The following is a 22,023-nucleotide window of genomic DNA, read 5'->3' as shown; positions in this document are numbered from 1 at the left end:
GAGTACCTGTCTCTGTTCTCACTTATGTGTTCTAGTGTGATTTGTCTAAGATTTAAACTTCTGCTTCTCCTACCTTCTGCTTCAGAGACATTTTAGTGAAGATACTTAACCTCTCTGAGTTTCAGTATGTCTCTAAAACAAAGATGATGTGAAAAGAGATATTGAATGTAAAACACTTAGCATACTGCTTCTCAGCATAGTCATATTCATTAAATGGGAGTTTTTATTAATGTTGCTATTGTTACTAATGTTATTTAGTAGCTCGGTGAGAGAGAAAAATAGTAGTTTCCTTTAGAAATTAGAAGCCTCAATTATTGTGCATCAATTAACTGCAAGAAAATTTGGGGAAAATTATAAGGTTTTACTGAATTATTGAGAACAGATCAATATATTTCATAATTTCATTTCTGAATAAAATACATGTACAGAATCTGTAGATGACAGTACAGTAATAATTAAAAATATTGATTTAAAATCATGTTTTTTAGGTGCAAATACACAGTGAAATCACCTAGTTTTGAAAGATCTTTTTGTGTAAATAAAATATTTTTGTCATTTGCTATCTAATAGTAGAGTTTTTTAAAAAAAAATGGTTTTGTTTTATGTTTAAGTGAAATGAAGAGGTTGTTTCTCTTATGTTATATACACTGTTCTTATAGTCATGATTATTGCCACTGTTTCAATCCTCACACATATTTCTCTCTAACCTAAATTTTCCTGCTTTTTACTGTTCCTTGTTTTATATCTATTCCCATTTTTTAGATATGGCAGACAGTACCTTAATTATTTCTTTAAATAACAGATGCACAAGCTCCCTTAAGTCAGGACCAAGGTGTTAGTCTCTTAGTACTTATAGAAGAGAGTCTTATGTACAGTCAATACTTGGTCAAGTTGTTGATAACCCTCAAAAGATCTGCAACCCAAGGCACAAAAATGTTCTTTTTTATTAATTCTTATTTCAGTCACATGGTGCTCATTCTGAAACTGATAGTGTATGTCATTGATGTCTCAACATTACATACATATTCATGGCTCTAACTCTAACCCCATTGCCCTGGGTAGTATAAGTTTATGTAAAACACTGATCTTGGGAAGATGGTACAATGGCAGCATTATTTTTTAATCTACTTGAGTCCTCACATAAAAATGAAACAAATAGATCACAAAACAACACACAGACCACATTTACAACAAAACTCAGTGACAAGGTAGCCCCAAGAACTCCAAGATGCAAATAGATGGGAAAAAACACTAGTGATATCCCTGCACCTGCTGTGGTCATAGCCTCCAGTGACAGAGAGCAGAGGGGAACAGAGGTCATCTGGCAGACTGAGGCCAGGAGAACTTCAAAGCAGCCCATCAGTATTCCCTGGAAAGGATAGTAAGCCACCCAAGAGGATGAGCAGTGGGTGTGGGGCCTGCCCTTAGGTGTGAGGGCCCAGAGCCCAGCTCCCCCTGGGCACTTCACAGTTGAGTAGCCAATGTTTCCTGCCAGACAGGGCAGCAGTGAGAGCAGGAGGGAGGAAGCCTGTCAGAGCCGGACAGGAACATTAGAAACAAACAAAAAGTAAAAGTTCAGGTAAAAGTCAGAAGGATCAGAATCAGGGACTATCAGAAAGCCAGTGACCAGATTTTTTTTTTTTTTTTTTTTTTTAACATCAAATGACAATAGCAAAAGAGGAAGCCTTACAAGGTTAAAAGATCTGCCCCATTCCCTGCCTCTTAAGGGTTAATTGACAATGAAAGAACACCAGGAAATTACTGAAATATTGCTTTCTAAGGTTTAAGAAAAATAAGGAGATCATTGGTGTCCTTCATAATGAATGCACACCTGAAAGACATAACCACAATACAGATTGCACCTGAATGTAAGAGCAAATAGAAACAAAAACAATGTGAGGAGTAGAGGAGGGAAAAGAAGGACATTTTTAAAAAATCATAGGGGGAAAAGATGTACAGTTAAGTGATAAATACTAAAAAAAATATGCCTACAAGTAATAGCCTGAAGAAAAACATAAAGCAGGGTCTGGAACAAATACCAAAAACAGTCAGTCATGAAAAACTTTCTGAAATAACAATAACAACAACAACATAAGGACTTAAAACTATAAAAGAAGACACTTTTTGTCTAAAAATTATGACACATTATGAGCGACATCAAGATATATTCTAGTAAAAATCACTGGACTTTAAAGACAAAGAAAAAAAATGTTGGGGGCCTTCTAGATCTACACTCATCAATATGGTAGCCACTAACCACTTGTTGTGTGGCTTTGTAATGTGGCTCTGTAGTGGTGGCAGACTGATGTGTCACATACCAGATTCCAGGTTTTTTAGCATGAAAATAAAAAAGTAAACGACCTCATTAATAATTTTCATGTTGTTATATGTTGAAATGATAATCATTTGGATGTGTTGCATTAAAGAAAATATATTATTAAAGTTTTACCTCTTTCAGAGTTTTTTTTAAGTAGATTTTTTAAGGTAATAACTTTATTTTATTTAGTTTTGTCTGTGGTGCTAAGGATCGAACCCAGTGCCTCATGAATGCTAGTCAAGCACTCCACCACTGAGCCACAATCCCAGCCCAAAACTTTTGCTCCTCATTGTGGCTCATAGAAAATTTTAACAATTAGATAAGTAACTCGTGCTTTTGACTTGCATTATGTATCTGATGGGCAGCATTGATAAAGAACTCTAGCCTCCCTTCTGTATCAGTCCTGTGGGCAGAATTGTATTCATTATCCTCATTGTCGATCTAGAAAACTCTGCTGAAAATAATTTTCATGTGAACAGCCCTCTTGAAACTCACCCTCTCTCTTAATGTACTTTGGATCTCTGTGTACAGGTCTCGTATTTCTTCTAGCATGTCTACAAATGCTTTACCCTCCTGAATAAACCAGAGTGCAGAAGCCCTTTCATCTCAATCAGGATAAGGAAGGCTGTTGCCGCCTTAATGCCTACAATTGCTGATGTTCATCAGAACACTGTGTGAACACAGTATACTCCCTGCTCTGGCCTGGAACCACCCCTCACTTTCTTGATCTCCTTGATCTGAGGGATAGCTTCTGTGTTGTGGTTCTCTCTGGGAACTGCATTTTTCCCTCCTCTTTCTCTAGCCTTGGCTTTATCTTTCTGTTTTGTGTTTTGCAAACAAAACAATTTGTTTTCATTTTCTTTATGATTTATCTTCTCCAGATAATCTGCTTAAAGATGATTTTCTGTAAGCATTAAACCTGTCAACTATCTTTATTCAAATTGAGTTTCCTTTAGGGGAAAAAAATATTAAACTCATTGTTTTATGAAATACAATAGAATTTCAGGGGGAACAAGTAATTTGAAACTTCCATTGGTCCACTGAAATTTTGAAATTTAAAGCCAATAATTACTTAAGGATATTTTACAAAGTCAGTTCATAAACTTTTGCATGTTTTATGTATGTTCTTTAGAAGAACAAGTATCACTGTTCATTATTTCATTCTTTAAGTAAGTAGGAAGAATATTCCTTATTCTTCTACATTCATTCTGACACCACTGTGTCCAGCAAGCCTGTCTTGGATTCAGCATTAATATGAAAAATAAATCGCATCATGATAGATCTAAAAACATTCATGTTTATTGAGTTAGATATGGAAAAACAAGACCCTAGCATTCTTTCTGTACTGTTTTTTTTTTTTAGACAGAATAACTGCAGACTTTTTCATAAACCAGCAACCCAAATTAGGAATGAGTTCTTTTTTAACATGATAGCATTACTAGTGGGTATTAATGGAGATGAATTGCTAAAGGATAAAACTCTTAATTTGTGAATCACACTGGGTATTGCTGTAACAATTTTGTTTTAAGAAGTCGATTGTTGATACTAGTAAATTATTTTAACAAAAAGGCTGTTTTAGTTTCAGTTTTATCTGGATATAGATAACTTGCTAGTGTCTGGAAATCTCATCAGTATTTTTGAGTACCACATCTTTTCTTTATAAATAACTTTGTGTGTTGGTTCGTAATTTGCCACTACATGTAGTCTCTTAAGTTATTAGTAATTCTCAATTTTCTCAATTAAAGTCCGATTAATTTAGTACTTAACAAATATACATTTATTACAATATCCAGAATCGAGACTGTGCTTCTGTAATCTTTCCTCTTTTTCTTTAAGCACCCATTAGAATTTCTGTCATGTTACTAATTAGATAATGGGAAATTTTCTCTTATTCATGTTAGCTATTGTATGCACACTAGGGTATGGGGTACAGAGGAAGAAAGCTTTGGATAAGATAAGCTATTTCTAGCTTCTCTGTTCTTTTACAGCTCATTCATAAAAACTTAGACCTCAGTATATATTTAGTTACCTTTGGGCAAGAGACTCTGACATTGCCTGTCAGTGAGGCTAGACAGTCTGTTTGGCATCTCAGATGGGGAGAATACCTCATTCTCCCACTGCTTCTTTTGAGTTTAAAGGGATGTTTTCTCTTGGGTGTCTGTGGCAGATGAGCACAGCAAAGATTCCCTGTGATGTCATGAGCATGGTTTCAGTGGCTTGTCTGTTTTTCACCAGAGTTGCTGGTAAAGGTATGCATTTCAGACATGGAATATGACTTAGTAAAACAACTCAGGTCCATTTTTGCCAGCGCGGAGTGCTGGCAACCAAAACCTCTTGTCAGTTGCCTATATATCTTGTGGAAGGTGAAACTGCCACTTTTTCAGGTACTAGGTCCTGCGTGGCCCCATACCGTTCAATACGGTGTACGTTTCAACTCACGCCTCTCCGTTCCCTACCTGCACACACAGCAGGATGACTGTCTCTAGACTTGTCCAGCCTGAGTGCACTGGTGGAAGTACACGTCTACGCACTGTGGTTGAGGTGGAGGTGACTGTCTGCAAGCTCTTAACAGTTGAATAAGGAGAAGCAGTAAAGACTGGCAGAAACAAGGCAAAAGGAGAAGAGGAAGAAGAAAAATTCAGTAGCCCCCATTCTTTCTGTGTTATGGATTTTATTTCTGCTCTCACTCCTTTATCTTGTAGAAGGGAAAATTTATACCCAGAGAAGTTAAAATGACTTGTCCAAGTTCAATTTAGTGGAAGTTATAGCCTAGATTTCCTGACTCGACATTCAATATTGTTTCCAGCATGATGCACTGAGTTCCCTTACTTGGGAAACAAGAGTAATTTCATGACAGATGTTAGTCTGCAGCTAATACCCACAACTGTGGAGATCTGAATTGAGAAATTCTTGGAATATGGGATGTGTTTACACAAGAGTTTACTCCCAAATGAATCCTTAAGTACAGTGAATGATTCTTGGAATAGTCTGCCAGTCCCACTACTCTGTCAGCTCTTACCCTATGAGAAGCCACCTCAAAACTTGACCCCTTAAAACAATAATCATTTGTATGTTATACAGCAGGCAGTTAATTATTAGAATCATACCATGGTAATGTTTGTACTTTGTCCATGGAACTTTTTTCAAAATTTGAGATCCAATGTAATTAAATCCACATACTTCTTAAGCAGAGTAATATTTCTTCTAAATTTTAAGTAAGACTACTTCCAGAAATGAAAAAGAAGTGTTGTTTTTCTCTAACCTTTATTTCACTTAAAAAATAATGTTTGATCATAATGAAATCTGTATTTATGTACTTTTTTTTTTTTAACTTCAAGGCCTTTAAATATTTAAGGCCAAAAGAGTGTTTATAATTACAAACAGCAACCCTTGTGAACTTTGTACCTCTGTAATACCCCAGTTGTCAAAAATTTAAAATTAGACATATGAAAAAATTTAATCTTGTCATTAATAATAGTTTACGTTGGGTTTTATGAGTTTCATACTGTCTTCAAGTGATTTAACTGTGTCATTTTTAAACTGCCTGGGCACATGTCACACTTGACCATTTGAGTGCTATTATTGTTGGGTCCATTTTTGTTGCTGATAGAAATGTCAAGTGTAAGTTCTTACATAGCTGTCTAATACTGATTATCGTGAAGCTCTTTCAGTGCTCAGTGTTGAGAGTATGCTCACTTATCCCCCTTTATGTTAACTTTTTAAAAAACTGACACCTAGTATTATACATATTTATGGAGCACAGTGTGATAATTCGATAACTGTATACAACATATTAAAGGTAATAAAGCATTTGCATCTCCTTAAACATTTATTATTTCTTTTTAAAATGAATCCATCTAGCATTTGTGGTTGGTAGTTTATATGTGCTGCTTGTGTGCTGATTTTTGCTCCTTTTAATGGTGAATCTTACATTCCTTTTGTTCACAGTGTCTCAGTTTGAAACTGAATTCCACATCAGTGGACTCGCACCTCTCTGTGATCAGCTTGTTGTACTTTCCTACGTAAAGGAGGTTTCAGAAAAAACGGTAATTTTTTTCTCCCCAATTTCAAAGGGTTGTGGGGGTTCATTTTTAGCATTACACCCAGATCAGGTTTCCTGTCAGAAGAGTCTTCTATAATCTGAGTAGAACTTTCTTGACCTATAAAATAAGACTGGCAGAGATTACCCTGCAGACCCTAACATATTTACCTTCAGAAGCTCCACTCATTGCCTGCCTTTGTTCTTTTTGCTGAGCAAAGAAGAGCGTCATTTTTCTCCCTCTTTTCATCAGTCTCTTGGTATTTTAGTCAAAAGGAACGAAGGATTCCTCTTGCTGAAAGGCGAAGAAACTTAAGCTGACACTGTGCATTAGCAGAAATGACAGCAATGAAGTTGATCGGCTGCAACAACAGGGGTCCCTGTGGTCAGTGGGAATTACAGAAAGGGCAGTTCATTATTTCCTATGGTCCAGACATATTTGTTTACTTCCCAGTGGCCTGGTGAATCTGAGTAGTTTGATTGTTGCTTTGAAATGGATTGTTGCTAACTCTCAGTTATCAATGCAAATGATAGTATGGTGATATATGGGGCTAATAGAAAGCAGTAGATAGTCCAAATTTCATTTTAGTGATGTTGGAATGAAGCTTACATCTGGGATCCAGTGGAGGGGCAGGCACACACAGTCTCCCTTTGAAGCCCAGGCCAGCACCATTCCCAGCTTGTCTTTATTGTTAAGAATCCAGGGTTCCTACCCAGAAGGGGATAGGGTCGGCTTCAAGGCATAAACAAGGAGGGTTTATTGTAAAGGATTTTCTTTTGGATGCTGTATATGAAAGAAATTGCAATTGATTCTTATCCCTTTAGAGTAAGTAGGCAAGTGGGCTCTCCTTGTTTGTGTCCTCCTCCTCCTCTTCTTAAATGGCAAGGAATAAAATGGGGGAGAAAAACCCTGGGAGCCCTTGTTTTGAAGTGGTAGCTGCACTTGAGCTTTTCTCTGAGAGAGCACTTGCATTAGGAAGCCATCACTATAGTAACTGAAGCTCTGGGTGCCCATGTTGCTAGGCAATGGAATGCTGTAGACTTAAGTGAGCACTCAGACCTTCTAAAATCAATAGGGGTGGCTTCTAGCCCTATTGCAGGACATCAGTTTATTATTTTATTTATTTATTTATTTATTTTTTTGAAAATAAAGAAAAGCTGTGGCTCCTGAGGGAGTAAATTCAATGCTTTTTGATGAGGAATGTGGGGAGGATTGCAATTGTGATTGAAAGAAATAAGGAAGGAAGCGGTAAAATGAAAAAAAGAAGGCCTAATAAACAACTGACCAAAAGAAAGAATAAAAGAAAAGAAACCTTTGTTAATAAAAGAGAGTATTGAAAAGAAATAAATCCAAAGAAAGACCAAACTCAGAGAATAAATTAGGAAATGGAATTTATTTAAGAGAAAGAAGGAAGGGTCTTGGAGATGCCGTCAAACATTTGTGTCAGTGTACACAGGCACTCACTTTATTGAACACCAAAGTGTGCCTTAAATCCTTAAACACAATAAATTATTAAGGCAAAAGGAATAAAGAGGTCATGTTTAGGCCATCTTGTACCCTCCCCCTAGCTTTTTTTCCATATTGAAAAGATATTTGATTATATTAAATAAAATTCAATTTTTTTAGTATTATCCCAAAAATATTTCCTGTGTGATGGGAAATATTTTCCATACTTCATGTTTTCACATAGTTGCACTCAGCATCACTTGCTCCTCTGTATTGCCCAATTTTAATGCATATTAATTCTTTCCATATATACATGTGGTTTCTATCCTTTACTACCATGTTTGCACTATTCTGTCTGATTGACATACCTTAATTTATTAAGCTGTTCCCCAACATTTGGCTTTTCTTTCATTCATGGGTAAAGTACATATGTGATAAGAATCGTATCATGCACTGGAGGTCAGAGATCAGCAAAGCCAAATTCATGCTCTTGGCAACCTACATAAGGAGGCTGATTAGCCAGGGAGAAAGTTGTAAAATGACATGAGTCACATTGCTAGTACTTTTCTTGTACATAGAAAGGCACTTTGGGTATTGTCTAGTGAGGTGGTTTTAATGTGTTGTTTTTTGTTGTTGTTGTTCAAATAATTTTTCTACTTTGCTATTCTGATTTCGACATCTTTTATCATTTTTATAGCAGATAATTTTTATGGTTTTTATTAGTGCATTATAGTTATACATAATAGCTGGATTCATTGTGACATATTTACACTTATATATAAAACATGATTTGATCAGTCTTATTCCTCAGGACCCTTTTCCTCCCTTCCTCCCTATCCTTAGCCTTCTTCCTCTGCTCTACAGGTCTCCCTTTTATTGTTTTTTAATTAGTACATTATCATATGTGTATAAGTGGGACTCATGAAATGAGTATGTTAATTACATGAACTTAGCATAATTTGGTCAATTTTGTTCCCTAGTATTCCCTCTCAATCACCTTCTTCTACTCTATTAATTTTCTTTCTATTTTTATGAGATCCCCTTTTTTTAATTCCCTTTTTTTCCTCTCCAGCTTCCATATGCAAGAGAAAACATTCAAACATTGACTTTCTGAGTCTGGCTTATATAGAATTCAATTTTTTAAAATATTTAAATCTGTTCATTTTATTTCTTTTTTTGTTTCAAATTTATCTGATAAGTTATGCTATATGTTCATATTCCCTCTTTTTTTTTTTTTTTTTTTCCTACAAGTTGGTTTTGTGTAGTTGTTATTTTATTTTTGGAATGTTTTCAGTGTATGAGCTAAAGTAATTACTTCCCAGTTTTCCTAACAATATTTGTCAAAGAAATTCAGGTTTACTGTTTGATTTAGGAAACTTGGAGAGTCAGGTATAGTTCTGGGGGGTGTTTTATTTTGGTTTTGTTTGTTTTGTCCCATTTCATTCATCTGTGTCTTCTCTACACCTCTTCCAAAGTGCTTCAGGTATTGTTGGTTTGCAAAATGAATTCAAGTGTATGTTTTATGCATAAAGTTCACAAAGCATGAACTTTAAAGTAGGAAAAACTTGACTTCATGTCTCAGGTTTGCCGCAAGTCCTGATTTTCCACATATTCCACTGTTATCATTAGCTTATATAACTTTAACCTGAGTTAATTTTTTTTATTCTCTGTTTCCTCCATCTTTAAAATTAGGAATGATAATTCTTCCCTTTATAGGGCTCATTTAAGAACTCAAGAGTTATCTATATATAATCACCTGTTAAGATTTATTAAACTGCCACAGGTCCTCAGCAAATATTCTCTCATTGTTCCCTTTCTGTCCTAAACTAGAGTTTCATCATCCAAAACTGAAGTCACCAGTTGTGTATGGCATTTAAACTAATTAAAATCAAATAAGATTTAAAATTCTTGATTACACTAATAGCATTTTGTGTGTTTAGTATCAACTTGTGACTAGCATGTACCATATTGAGCTATGTGCAAATATAGAACATTTCCATCATCTCAGTAAGATCTGACTTAGAGGCAACTCCTAAGTCTTTGCTTTTTAACATTGCTAGTAACTCTACTAGTATTATCAGTGATTTGGATAATGGAGCAGTTTGTATATTATTTTACTTTTCCTCACATACAGTAGAACAGATTTAAGTAGTAAAAGGGCCTAAGTCACTGTCTTGGACCACACCCCCCTGAGATTGAATGGGCTGCAGTGGGAAGCGCCCCATTTTACAATCCTGTTTATCTGTCATATACAGATCAAGAAATAAGACATTGTTAGGAGACTGTGCTGTTCTGTTAGAATGGCTCGTGTGCAAAATGATAAAATCAAAGCAAGTGGACTAGAGTGCAGTACAGTGTAGAGCATTTGCCTTGTACATAGCCCTGGGTTTTGTCCTCAGCATTGCAAAAAATAAATAAATAAAAAAATAAACAAAACCAAAAGAAGTATGACTACCTTGAATTAATTTGCATAACTTATAGAAATGTATTTAAAACATGTCTTTTCCTTTCTCCCACTCCCCCAGGAAAGAGAATATTGTGCCAGACCTAGACTGGACATCATCCAGCCACTTTCTGAGACTTGTGAAGAGATTTCTTCTGATGCTTTGACAGTCAGAGGTTTTCAGGAGAATGAATGTAGAGATTATCATTTAGGTAAGAGAGAGCAAAGATCTGGCTCACGTGATTTCCTGTGGTATTTGCCCTTCTACTTGATTTATACAAAAGGAAACTTAAATTGAGGTGCCAAAAGGATCCTACAGAATATCTGGACAGGCCTCTTCTTTTGAAAACTAGAGCATTCAGGCTCAGAAAGATCCCAGAGCTTACCCAAGCTCCCATCACAAAAAGAAATAGAAATGGGACCAGAATTGAAGTGAGGAGTAGGCTTCTTGTGTTTTGTTTTTGTATTTTTTCCCCATTGTCCTAACTATTTAAGTGACAATTAAATTGATGTCAGGCAGCTCTCTGGTTGTCACATCACTGGCAACTTTATGTCACTATAAGGTTTGCTCTGGGGTGGCAGAGAAGTTGTCTTTCTATTTGTTTCTGAGTGCTTTCAGACAGGAAGTGTCCTACCATATCACTAGGCATTGGGTGAATATTTATGGAGTGGATGGATGAATACACTTAGTCACTCACTGCTCAGACACAAAAGGAAAACCATTACTATTTAGTCATACCAAAGCCATCTGTATTTGAGTGTCATCATATCCTCATAAAATACATCGAGGAAAATAGAACAATTGGGCTTTTTAAAAAATTTACTCCTTGTTTTAAAAATGATTAAAACACTGCATGAGAATATTCTCATTTCTCATGTTGGCCAAAGAAATGAAGAAATATTCTACACGGTTGAGCTTTCTTGTATTAAGTTCTTAATCAGTTGAAAATGTGAGAGTATATTCTGGACTTGGTAAAAAGCAACTGGATTCACAACTGAAAGCGTCCAATCTAGGTATTTTGCTCAGAGCAAACTCTGCTGCACACTTAGAAACCTTTCAGAGCACGTTTTATAATTGAATTCTGCAGGAAACCCTCACCATTGGCATTGTGCACAACATGCTGAAATGATAGATTATGTCCCCAGGGCTTGGGTGTCTGTCATTTATGCTTTAGATGGCCTTGACCTTGATGAGGAGGAAACATTTATCGCAGACTATGGGGTGTAATTGTTCTGTAAAAATAGAACAGTGTCATAAATGGTCATAAATAAACTTTATATACAGTAGATGAATTCTAATATATATGCAATAGATGTGAAAAATTTTGACCACTCTTGTTCATGTGAAATCAGAATGTTAATGTATTTAAACACAGAAGTTTGAACCTTATTTATTTTTTAAATTTTACAGTATATTTTTCCTCCCTGTTTCCCTGTTCCCTTTTCTTGCTTCCTTCTTTCCCTTTCAGATGTGAAATAAATTCTGTCGTTCTCTACCCTATTTCCATTCTTTACCTTTCCACAAAGTGAACCACATTTGCTATGAGTATAGACAAATTTTCTGTTTTCTCTGAAATTTGGTGGACTACCCAGGTCCCCTGAGACCTGCAACATTTGTTGTACTGTTGAGTCACTCAAGTTGTTCCTCTCTTCTTTCACCTCTAGAATACTCTGAAGGGGAATCACTCTTCTACATTGTAAGTCCAAGAGATGTTGTAGTAGCCAAGGAACGAGACCAAGATGATCACATCGATTGGCTCCTTGAAAAGAAGAAATATGAAGTAGTTTTGATTTTAATTCCTTGAAAGTATTGACTTGTCTGTAACAGAGAGAGGATAAGAGATTTTTGTAGTAAATCTTCTGTGTAGTTGAATTAGAGTGCCCCAAGCAAAAAAAAAAAAAAAAAATATATATATATATATATGTATATGTATGAGTATAGTAACTTTTCAATACCCCTCTCAGATATTAGGGAACAAAAAGATTGCAATGACTGACTTTACTGTTAAATTGGGGAGGAGTCAATGGTAGAGGGAGGGAGAGGTTTAGATCTAACCTACTGAAATTTTTTATTTCCCCCACCCCAAGGAAATTAAAATAGAGCTAATACTTCAGAATTGTCTATTTGGACATTTTAATGAAATCGCTCATTTTATCTTTTATGTTTTTGTAAAGCTACTAAATTTATACTCTCTCAGGTTGGTTTGAACTACTAGTTTGGATAGAATGATGTTGTCCACTTTAATGAATCTTGGTTTAGAGAGATTTGATTAGGTAATGCCACAATAGGACTTTATTTAAAAAAAGGAAATATTTTTCAACTTTAATAATTGAAAGATATCATATTGGTTTAGTTAGACTGTGGATCCGCTTATGTATAAGGAAACAATAGCAACTAGTCCAACTTTTTGTTGCTCTAAATTTTTAACTACCTTGAAGGATTAGGAAAAATCATTTTAATCTAAAAACTGTATAGAGCCCAGTTATTGTCACCTGGTTCATAATCCAGGTATTATCATAATGCTTTACATTAAGTAGTTGCTTAAAGAAATTTTGTTTTAATTATTTGTTAAACTACTACTTATAAACCTTACAAAATAAAAACAAAACCAGAGATTTTCAAAAGCTTAATTGTAGATATATAAAAACATGTATACAGTGTACTTCTATTGAAACCTAAAGGAAAAATGCCTTTTTCCTTCCCTCCCTCCCTTCCTCCCTCCACTCCTCAATAATGCCTCTTGATATGTGTCACACCAATTTAGAATGACAGCTGCCTTATTTTGCTTGGAGACTAGGAGATTTTGTTGTATTTTGATTTGTGTATGAAATGTGATTCCAGTATCCTAATGCGGAAATGAATTCAAATGGAAGTGAAAGAAGTCTTCATTTTGGTTGACTGCCTTTGTTTGAGTTTGAATTCAGTGAAGTTCATTCAACCATGGCATTAAAAATTCCAGTGCTTCAAGCAAAAGCCACAGAAATAATGGGGCTTTATTCATGTAGTCCAGAACATTAAGACATTATAAATATAGTGTTTATAACCACAACGTTTTTCTCTTTCACTCTCTCCCATTTTCTTTCCTTTTTGTCTGTTTCTTTTATCATGCCTATGTAAATATAGGAAGCTTTGATGGCAGCTGAAATTAGCCAAAGGAACATAAAAAGACATAAGATTCTGGTATGTATGCATTTTTTATTATTTGAAGCATAACTTTACCTTTTAATAAGTTACAATGAAAGTATATTTGAAAAGACCATGTTCTACCTGTCTTTTCAGAATTTATTTTAAACTAATTCTTTTTGACCTGTGAGGTCAAAATATTTCATTTTATCAAATCAGTTTCTGCTTGTAAATAAGACAATTGAACACCTGGGAGGAGGTAGTTTTAAGTAATTAGAAAACTATATTTATGAAACACACTTTATATACAAAGCTTTCCAGTTGTGCGTGTGGGAGTTTCTTTAAATCATAGATAAACTCACATTACCTCAAAATTTATCAAAAGAGTGCTTTCTTAAAACTAGATTGCTTTTCTTTTTTTTAACTTTTTTTTTAATTGATAATCATAAATTTACATAGGGCAATATTGTTTGATTCATTCTGTTATTTTTTCCCTTCCCCCCCACCCCTCTTTTCCCTCTATACAGTCCTTCCTTTCTCCATTCTTACCACCCTCCTTATCCCTAACCCTAAACCTAACCCTAACCCTAACGCTAACCCCTCATACCCCCCCTTATATGTCCTCATCCGCTTATCAGCGAGATCATTCGTCCTTTAGTTTTTTGAGATTGGCTTATCTCACTTAGCATGATATCCTCCAATTTCATCCATTTGCCTGCAAATGCCATGATTTTATCATTCTTCATGGCGGAGTAATATTCCATTGTACATATATGCCACAGTTTCTTTATCCATTCATCAACTGAAGGGATCTAGGTTGGTTCCACAATCTGGCTATAGTGAATTGAGCTGCTTTGGTGTTTCCATAATAACCAATTGATTTTGTTGCACAGACTAATCTAGGATATCAAGTACATTTTTATTTCATTTGGAATTCAGGAAAAATATAGAGACTGAAGGCTCATTTCTTTGCTGATTATGACGGAGAATGTGTAGATGGAAAGCGGACAAGAAAGCATGTCCTTTGCAGGTGCTGAGAGATCTCCTGGTACATGTGTTTTACTTGTGAAAACTACAAACTTAGTCTTTTATAGCTAATGGAGTTTCAACGCAAATTTCTTTTGCCTGCACTTTCCTACCTTAAACTCTTCAGTCCCCATAAAGCCTTAATTCCTGGAGTGCACAAGCAGAATAATTCAGAAATAAGAGGAAAAGAAAACCAGGGTATCTTTTATTTTTCAGTTAAAAATGTGGGGGATAGGCAAGAATTCCTTAGAAATGGGAAAAAACTGAAAAGATTTGCCCCACTTTGATTATATGGAATAGTAAAGGGGATTTCTACCTAGATTGCAAGAACCAGATCCTGAAGGGATTTCTGTAATAGGAGCTTGGTTCTATATTGAGACCTTAGAAGGCAATTTGAGCTGTTAGGCCCATATCAGATTTCCCTATTACTGAGATTTTCTGATGGAGACAGGTCAACTGGGATGGAGATTAGTTATCAGGTATCTTTGTAGTTCAGATACGAAGTGATGAGACCTGCTCAAAGTCAGCAGCAGTAGGGACATCCTGTGGGACGTCCTGGTGGAGCACAGGAAAGAAATTTGAACTCAAAAAAGATTTGGTAGTTATCAGCCAGCAAATATTAGTTGAGTACTTGAGTTTTGATCAGTCCACCCAGGGCAAATACATAGCATCAGAGAACAGAGGAATGTGAATGGAACCTGAGGAACACTGTCATTCAAGGAATGTATGTAACACAGATTTGGAGGCCATAGGAAGGTTGTATCACAGGAGCTGGAAGAAGAGAGCATTGAGGGTAAAGAGAATTACATGCTTATGTGCCTGAGGTAAGCAAGTCAAAAAGACCAGACAGGCTGAGCTGGTACACTGGATTTGGCAATGTGAAAGTAACTAGTGAATCTTTTGCCTTCATTTAATTTATTCTCAGCATGTTATAGGGATTGACAGTGAATAGGAAATTATAGAATCAGCTTAGCTGTAAATAGGAGTGAGTGAAGACTGTAGTTGGGGGCTATAGCATCATGGGAGAGTTGTTACTGTTTTGTGTAAGAGAAACACTTAAGCATGCTTGTACTAAGGGGAAAGAGAAAATAGGGAATACAGAGAAAGAGGGGGAGTTCAAAATGAGCTCCACAACCTGGTGGTGTGGACACGTGGTGAAAGATTAGAGGGACTGGCACTGAAATCTCATAGATACGTGACATGTGATCTATTTCCTCTCTAGTTCTGTACATCTGAAGTGATTTCTCACATAATAATCATTAAAGAAAAAATTTAAATAAATTTAAAACTATAGGTGTCAACCTCCCCTCTTGTCCTGTACATTAAGTATGCATAGAATATTTTTCTCCTGACATGTTTCCATATCAGTCATGCAGAGAAAAAAATGGGCACCTCCCACTTCTGCCATATAGAAAGAAATTCCACATGTTTCTTTTTGTACACAAAGTAGAAATTAAAGCCAAGTTTTGTTATAATGAATTTTAGCTTCTAATGAAAATGCTTTCCAGTGGGAATAATATTTCATAAAGAGTCATGGGGAGATCAAGCAAGAGCTGTTTTCCCATGCCTGCGGTGACACTGGCCACCCCAGATCCTTTCAGAACCAGTGAATAACTGAATATTCTGAGGACACTCAGTCCCCTGCTTTCACACCAGTTTCCTTTATCTGTAAATTTATGAATTTGAATTACTCGTTTTTCTCAGCTCATTTTTACTTTAGTATTAAGCTTAATATTTCAAATTTCCTTTTAATCTGATAGTCTGTTATTTCATTTTTCTTAACATTTCAGACTTGAGGTAGAAGAGACATGTTGCTCACATTTTATAGATGGAAGCACAAGAAATAGAATTTTATATCCATTGACAACATGGAATTATTGGATCATGTTTCTAACATTAGATTTCCTTTGCAGAAAATCTCTTAGGATCAGATTAGAAACCTTTAAAATAGTAACATTATTTATTTTTTAAAAAGTGAATTTTAGAGCCAGGCTTGGTGGTACATGACTGTAATCTCAGTGACTGGAGTCAGAGATAGGAGGATCACAAGTTCAAGACCAACCTGGACAACTTGGGAAACCCTGGCTGGGAATGTAGCTCAGTGGCAAAGAGGTATAAGTACTTTTAAATATGAATATCCTAAAGGAAGAAGCAGGAATAATTGCATAAAGCAAACTGAAGCATCAGTATTGTCAATAGGACCCTAACATCATGACTCAGTTTTTCAGTTGTTCGTTATGAATTTTGAAATTCCTTCATTTTTCTCTAGGATATTGGCTTGGCGTATATAAATCATCTGGTGGAGAGAGGAGAATATGACATAGCAGCACGGTAATACCAATAACATTTTCACAATTTTTATCAGTATATAGAATTGGTCAATGTTAACAGCAGCCATCAGCCATGCTTTGTATTTAACATTTTGGTGTTTATTTTTTAAACATCTTTCTAACGAGTAATTTTGAATATCAGTCACAGAATAGATTAGTATCTGTTATTTCTGCAGCTTTTCTTGCACTTTCACCAAAGGAGAATTGTTTCTCCCAAATTTAATGAGAAAGGTGTCAAGAACCATGAAGCTTGTGGGATTTTCCTGTTTATAAGCTGGCAAATTAGCCTGCCACAGGTTCATGGTGCTAGCAGAAGACATGAGACTCCTGGGTCAGGACTAAAGGACTGTCCCAGCAGTTTTAATAGCCAGAGTATTATCATTTAACTCAAATCCCCAATCCCCAGTTCTCATAGCACAACATGGAGGGGGCCAGGTGACCCTGTCTATGCAGCCAGTTGTGTTATAGGGGTAGAGCCCTGAGCTTGGGATATCTTTTCTAGTGGGTTGACCCAGAAGACATTGCCTTCATTGTACTGGACAGTAAGCAAACCTATCTTCTGCTCTGGAGGGAGATACTGTCTTTGTCTAGGGCCATTTATATTATAAACATCCCTGAAAGATAGTCCAGAACAAAATGCCACTGCTTAAAATTCAAGAATTATTTTCCAAGGAGAAGCTAGCCACAAAATGAAATGGCCAAACCCTAGGATCCCAGGTTGCAGGGGCCTTTGGTGGGCAGAAATCATAAATGTATACAGTGGCCATGTGGTCTCTGCTGGAATTCTGCAGTATCCATCTCTGTGACCATGCAGCATCCTTGGAAGGTAGCCTTTAGTTCCCTGAGATTATTCAAGAAAATATGTTTCTTTAATATGTAAAATTTCATTCGTACATGAACAGTCTTCCAGATTGTATTCTAAGATGGCATTCTAGGTTTTTAAAGTTTAATTTCGTAACCTGTTATTTAAATCAATTCAAAAAGGAACTGACACTTCTGAGGTATAGCAAATTTTTCTTCAAGGCAAATAAATACCCCAAACCGTCAGTGTTGATCCAGGTAGAACACTTAGAACAGGAAAACCATTGGGGAACCCCCTAATAGCAGTCTTCTAAAAGAGATTTATCTTGATTTGTAACTATTTTGTAATATTTTCATGATTTTTGTTACTGTGTATGCAACCAAGTAACAGTAATACCTTTATGTTAATTAGCACTTGAGATAGAAATTTGTCAAAACTTGCAAGAAATTTATCTAAACCACTGAGGAAAAATGTCTACTTATTCTGTTTATATTTATTTATTTATTTGTAATTTGTTTCTCCCTGGAATGCTTTTACTACAGCAAATGCCAGAAAATCCTTGGGAAAAATGCAGCCCTCTGGGAATATGAAGTTTATAAATTTAAAGAAATTGGACAGCTTAAGGTAAGCAAAGATTAATATTTATTTCCTAGTTTCTGCATGCAAAATGAAAATAAAATAATAGTAGTCACTTCTTTATTGGAAAGTATTTTTTCAGCTGGAAAGAAAACTCAAACTTGTAGAAATTAGTTTCGAAACATAAGCATAGTTCATATTTTGGGTGTATGTAGACTATATATTTACACATATGAGAAGTTCTTTTTAAAATTTTTTTTAACCTTTTACCTCTGCAGTTTTTTCTGTGTTTAGATGAAGTTTTCGTGTTCTTTTTTAATAATGACCTCAGAAACCAGGTATAATTTTATTTGGTGAATTGTAAAATGTAAGAACTTTTTCAGATTTACTGAAGAATTAATGTAGTTTTCAAATATCTTACATGTTAAAAGGTGAACTTTGACCATGTAGCTCTAATGAATTTTTTTGCTGTTTCATTTTTTTACCCTTTAAACTTAGTATGCAACATTCAAGTCAGCAATGTATTCTTATGTGTGTTTAAAACATTTTTTTACAGTTTTGTGAGCCTTTTGAATGCTTTTGTGGAGATCTGAATATTTTTTTAGAAGTCCCAGTGTTGTTGGTTGTCTTGTCAATTCCATGACTTCTCTTGTGCTTGCCTCATAAATATTACTTTTCTCTAGTTGGTCCTCAGCTACATTTCTTATTAGGCCTTTTCTAAAAGGTTTCATCCAGTTTCATGGTCCTGTTTACCTGATGGCTCTATAATCCAGACATCTCTTTTGAATTGTTATGATGGCTTTTTTTCTTCATATATCACCCATAATGATAATTCAAATTAATGTAAATCTACATCCTTCCCAAATTTGGTTATTTTCCTTTTTGAATGTGTGTTTATGACACACAATATCCATTCCATGCTTAATAGCTCAGAGCTACTACTCCTAAGGAGAATATTCTCCTCCATTTACCTCCTCATTCTATTTAATATCCGATTTTTGTCAGTTTTATCATATCACCAATTGGACCTTTCCACTTCCATTCCAGTACCATTGCCTTAACTCTTACCTTACATTTCAAGGACCTTCTGATAGATCTAGGGGCAACCCTTGCTAAAGTTATCAGTTTTTACCTCCCAAGGGAAATCCTAGTTAAAAAGTTACCTGTTTAAAAAATAAATCTGAACTCTCACTGCCCTATTATCTGTTGCTTCCCCCCTGCTCATAGAATAAAATCAGAGTTCCTTTCATGACCTCACCTCGCTTCCTCTCCAGTCTCTCCTACCATCGGTGACCTACTTCTACCATCTCTGGGCCTCTGTGGCCTTCCTGAACAGAAATGTTTGTTTGTGGTTGCATGCCTTTGTTCATGTAGTTTATTCTCCTGCCAGATCCCGTTCTCCTTTCTCTGCCTGATAGATTCAGGGCCGTAACATACAAGATTCTCCTCTGTGGTATTGGGGTATGGTTCAGTGGTGGAGGGCTTGCCTGGCATGCCCAAGGTTTTAGGTTAGATCCCCAGCACTGCCATAAGTAAACACATACACGCAAGATTCTCTACTGTATCCATAGCCCTTTATCAACCCTTTCTCATAATACTTACCACATTATATCACCAATATCTGTTTATTTCTCTTCATACCTTCCCTCTTGGACTGTGAGCTTCTTGGGGATGTCACCCTAGTTTAGTGTCCCCAGTACAAAGCATGGTAATGGGTATGTAGGGCACTAGAAGGAAATTGAACTCCACTTGGAAAATATATGAAGAATACGAGATGCATTTTTCCTAATTTCAAAATACGATTGTGAGTTGTTAAAGGTCAGTGCACACCAGTTTCAGGAAGGAAAGATGAATAGTAACCTATACTTTTAGGTTACTTAACAAATTGATTTTATAATCTTTTGAAAATGTACCATAATTTGTTGTTAGAAAGTAGAGTTAATTTGAATCTTTTCAGAATAATTTTCCAGAGTATTCTTATTCCAGAATAAATTTCCAGAGTCTTAAAATTTTAAAGTAAAAGACGTATTTTTAGCTGGGCATGATGGCACACACCTGTGATCCCAGCAGCTCGGGAGGCTTAGGCAGGAGGATCTCAAGTTCAAAGCCAGCCTCAGCAAAAGCGAGTCACTAAGAAAGTCACTGAGACCCTGCCTCTAAATAAAATACAAAATAGGGCTGGGGATGTGGCTGAGTGGTTGAGTGCCCCTGAGTTCAATCCCCCGTACCCAAAAAAAAAAAAAAAAAATTTGTATTTTTAGATTATCTGCATAATTGGAATACAGTTTTGTTTTGCCACCTTTTAAAGGATTCTTATTTCCCTTTCCTTCCCCAGGCTGTTAGTCCTTATTTGCCAAGAGGGGATCCAGTTCTGAAGCCACTCATCTATGAAATGGTCTTACACGAGTTTTTGGAAAGTGATTATGAGGTATGGCATTCTGACATGATCAGATTTGCTTGTTTTCAATAGAAAATGTTAAGAAGTATAGAAATTTTATCTTTATGATCCTGTTAAAATTCTTTCATGTGTATCAACTCAAATTATTTTAAATTTTATGTCATCCAAATTATCCCATTGATTCACGTTATGACTGGAAAACTTTTGACTGAGTCTGAAAGAAATAAGCATGACTTGGACCTCAAACTTGCAGATACTTTCTTCTGAATATTTTAAGATGTCTGCCAGATCAGTGCCATTGAGAAAATTTTAACTTTTTATTTTTATAAGCTCTTACACATAATTCGTATTCTAGCTTCTATTATTTTCATCTTAATGTTTAAATTTTGAGCTAAATTGTCACATAATAGTAGTGATTCATAACAAATTTTGATCACATTATGTGGATGAAAATGTACTGTCAACAGAGCATTAATGATCATATCCTACCCTGAGTATACATCTCTGAAATATTTACTTCTCAATTTTCTTCCCTAAAAAATGAAATAATATTATTTTCTTTGAGGTAATGATGCTTCATGACATGTTTCTAGACATATAGAATTTCTAGTCATATGCTTATAGCTTTGCCTATTAATTTATAACCTAGAAGAATTGTTTTAAATAGGTTTTATTTCATAATATTAAGGACTAATTAATATTACTGTATAAACATGTTAAAAGTGGGACAATTTCTGTGGTGTTTTATTAAATGAATACTTCTTAATCTTTTACTCTGTCGTGGGCACTGAGGTGTTCTATACCTCTGTTCATTCTGTCATAACTCTTCTCCACTGGCTGTGTCCTCTAATTAATCATTGTGTTCACTGGGTTGAATTCATCAGTATGTCTTAGGTAGAGCACATTTATCCAAGGATGTGTGAAGCCAGTTATGCAGGAAGAAGCCTGATGTGAAATATAATAAATGTTTATTTCTGTTTATAGTGGGGCCATCTTGCTTTTATTACACAATATGAGTAGGCCTTTTTCTTTATATTGGAAGTTGGCAGTATTATGAGGCTGTTGCATGGCTAGGGAAAGGGGGACATGGAGCCAAACTTTCTTCTTTCTTTGAACAATATTATTTCTGGTCTCAGGGCTACTGACAGCTGCCATTTTGGGGGTGTAATTCTTTACAGACTCTTTTATCTTAAATATTGCACAGAGTCTTAAGAAAAGAGAAGCTTAATCCAAGGAATCATTTTGATTCAGGAAAATTTTGTGTTCTGATTAAATACCCTCTTTGAAGTCAAATTACTTTAGAGGCTAACATGTAGGAAGGTTGCAATTTGAATGGGAAATGTGTGGTCTGTTGCTCTGGTCTCTTGCCATCCTTACTAGGGGGGTTACTTTAGTCAAAATTTGATGAAACTGTAGTACAAGTAACATTCCTGATTCTTCTGTGATTTTTCTTTTTTAAAATTTTGTAGTGGAGATTGAACCCAGGTGCCCTCTAACACTAAGCTACATCCTCAGCCCCTT

At 35.6% G+C, this 22,023-nt stretch overlaps 1 protein-coding gene across 2 annotated transcripts in view; it reads left to right on the top strand.

Annotated features, from left to right (window-relative positions):
* Positions 1-22,023, top strand: part of VPS41 (VPS41 subunit of HOPS complex) — a 161,762-nt gene that overhangs the window by 107,290 nt on the left and 32,449 nt on the right. For both annotated transcript variants that reach the window (XM_079151749.1, XM_079151750.1), the window contains 7 exons: positions 6,266-6,363; positions 10,329-10,458; positions 11,912-12,027; positions 13,371-13,427; positions 16,666-16,727; positions 18,071-18,152; positions 20,440-20,532. In XM_079151749.1, the coding sequence (XP_079007875.1) occupies positions 6,266-6,363; positions 10,329-10,458; positions 11,912-12,027; positions 13,371-13,427; positions 16,666-16,727; positions 18,071-18,152; positions 20,440-20,532 (638 nt within the window). The remainder of the gene's footprint in view (positions 1-6,265; positions 6,364-10,328; positions 10,459-11,911; positions 12,028-13,370; positions 13,428-16,665; positions 16,728-18,070; positions 18,153-20,439; positions 20,533-22,023) is intronic.

The sequence above is a fragment of the Sciurus vulgaris genome (genome assembly GCF_902686455.1).
Source record: "Sciurus vulgaris genome assembly, chromosome: 8".
NCBI lineage: Eukaryota > Metazoa > Chordata > Mammalia > Rodentia > Sciuridae > Sciurus > Sciurus vulgaris.
Note: the sequence above shows the minus strand (reverse complement) of the source record. Positions and strands in the feature narration are given on the sequence as shown.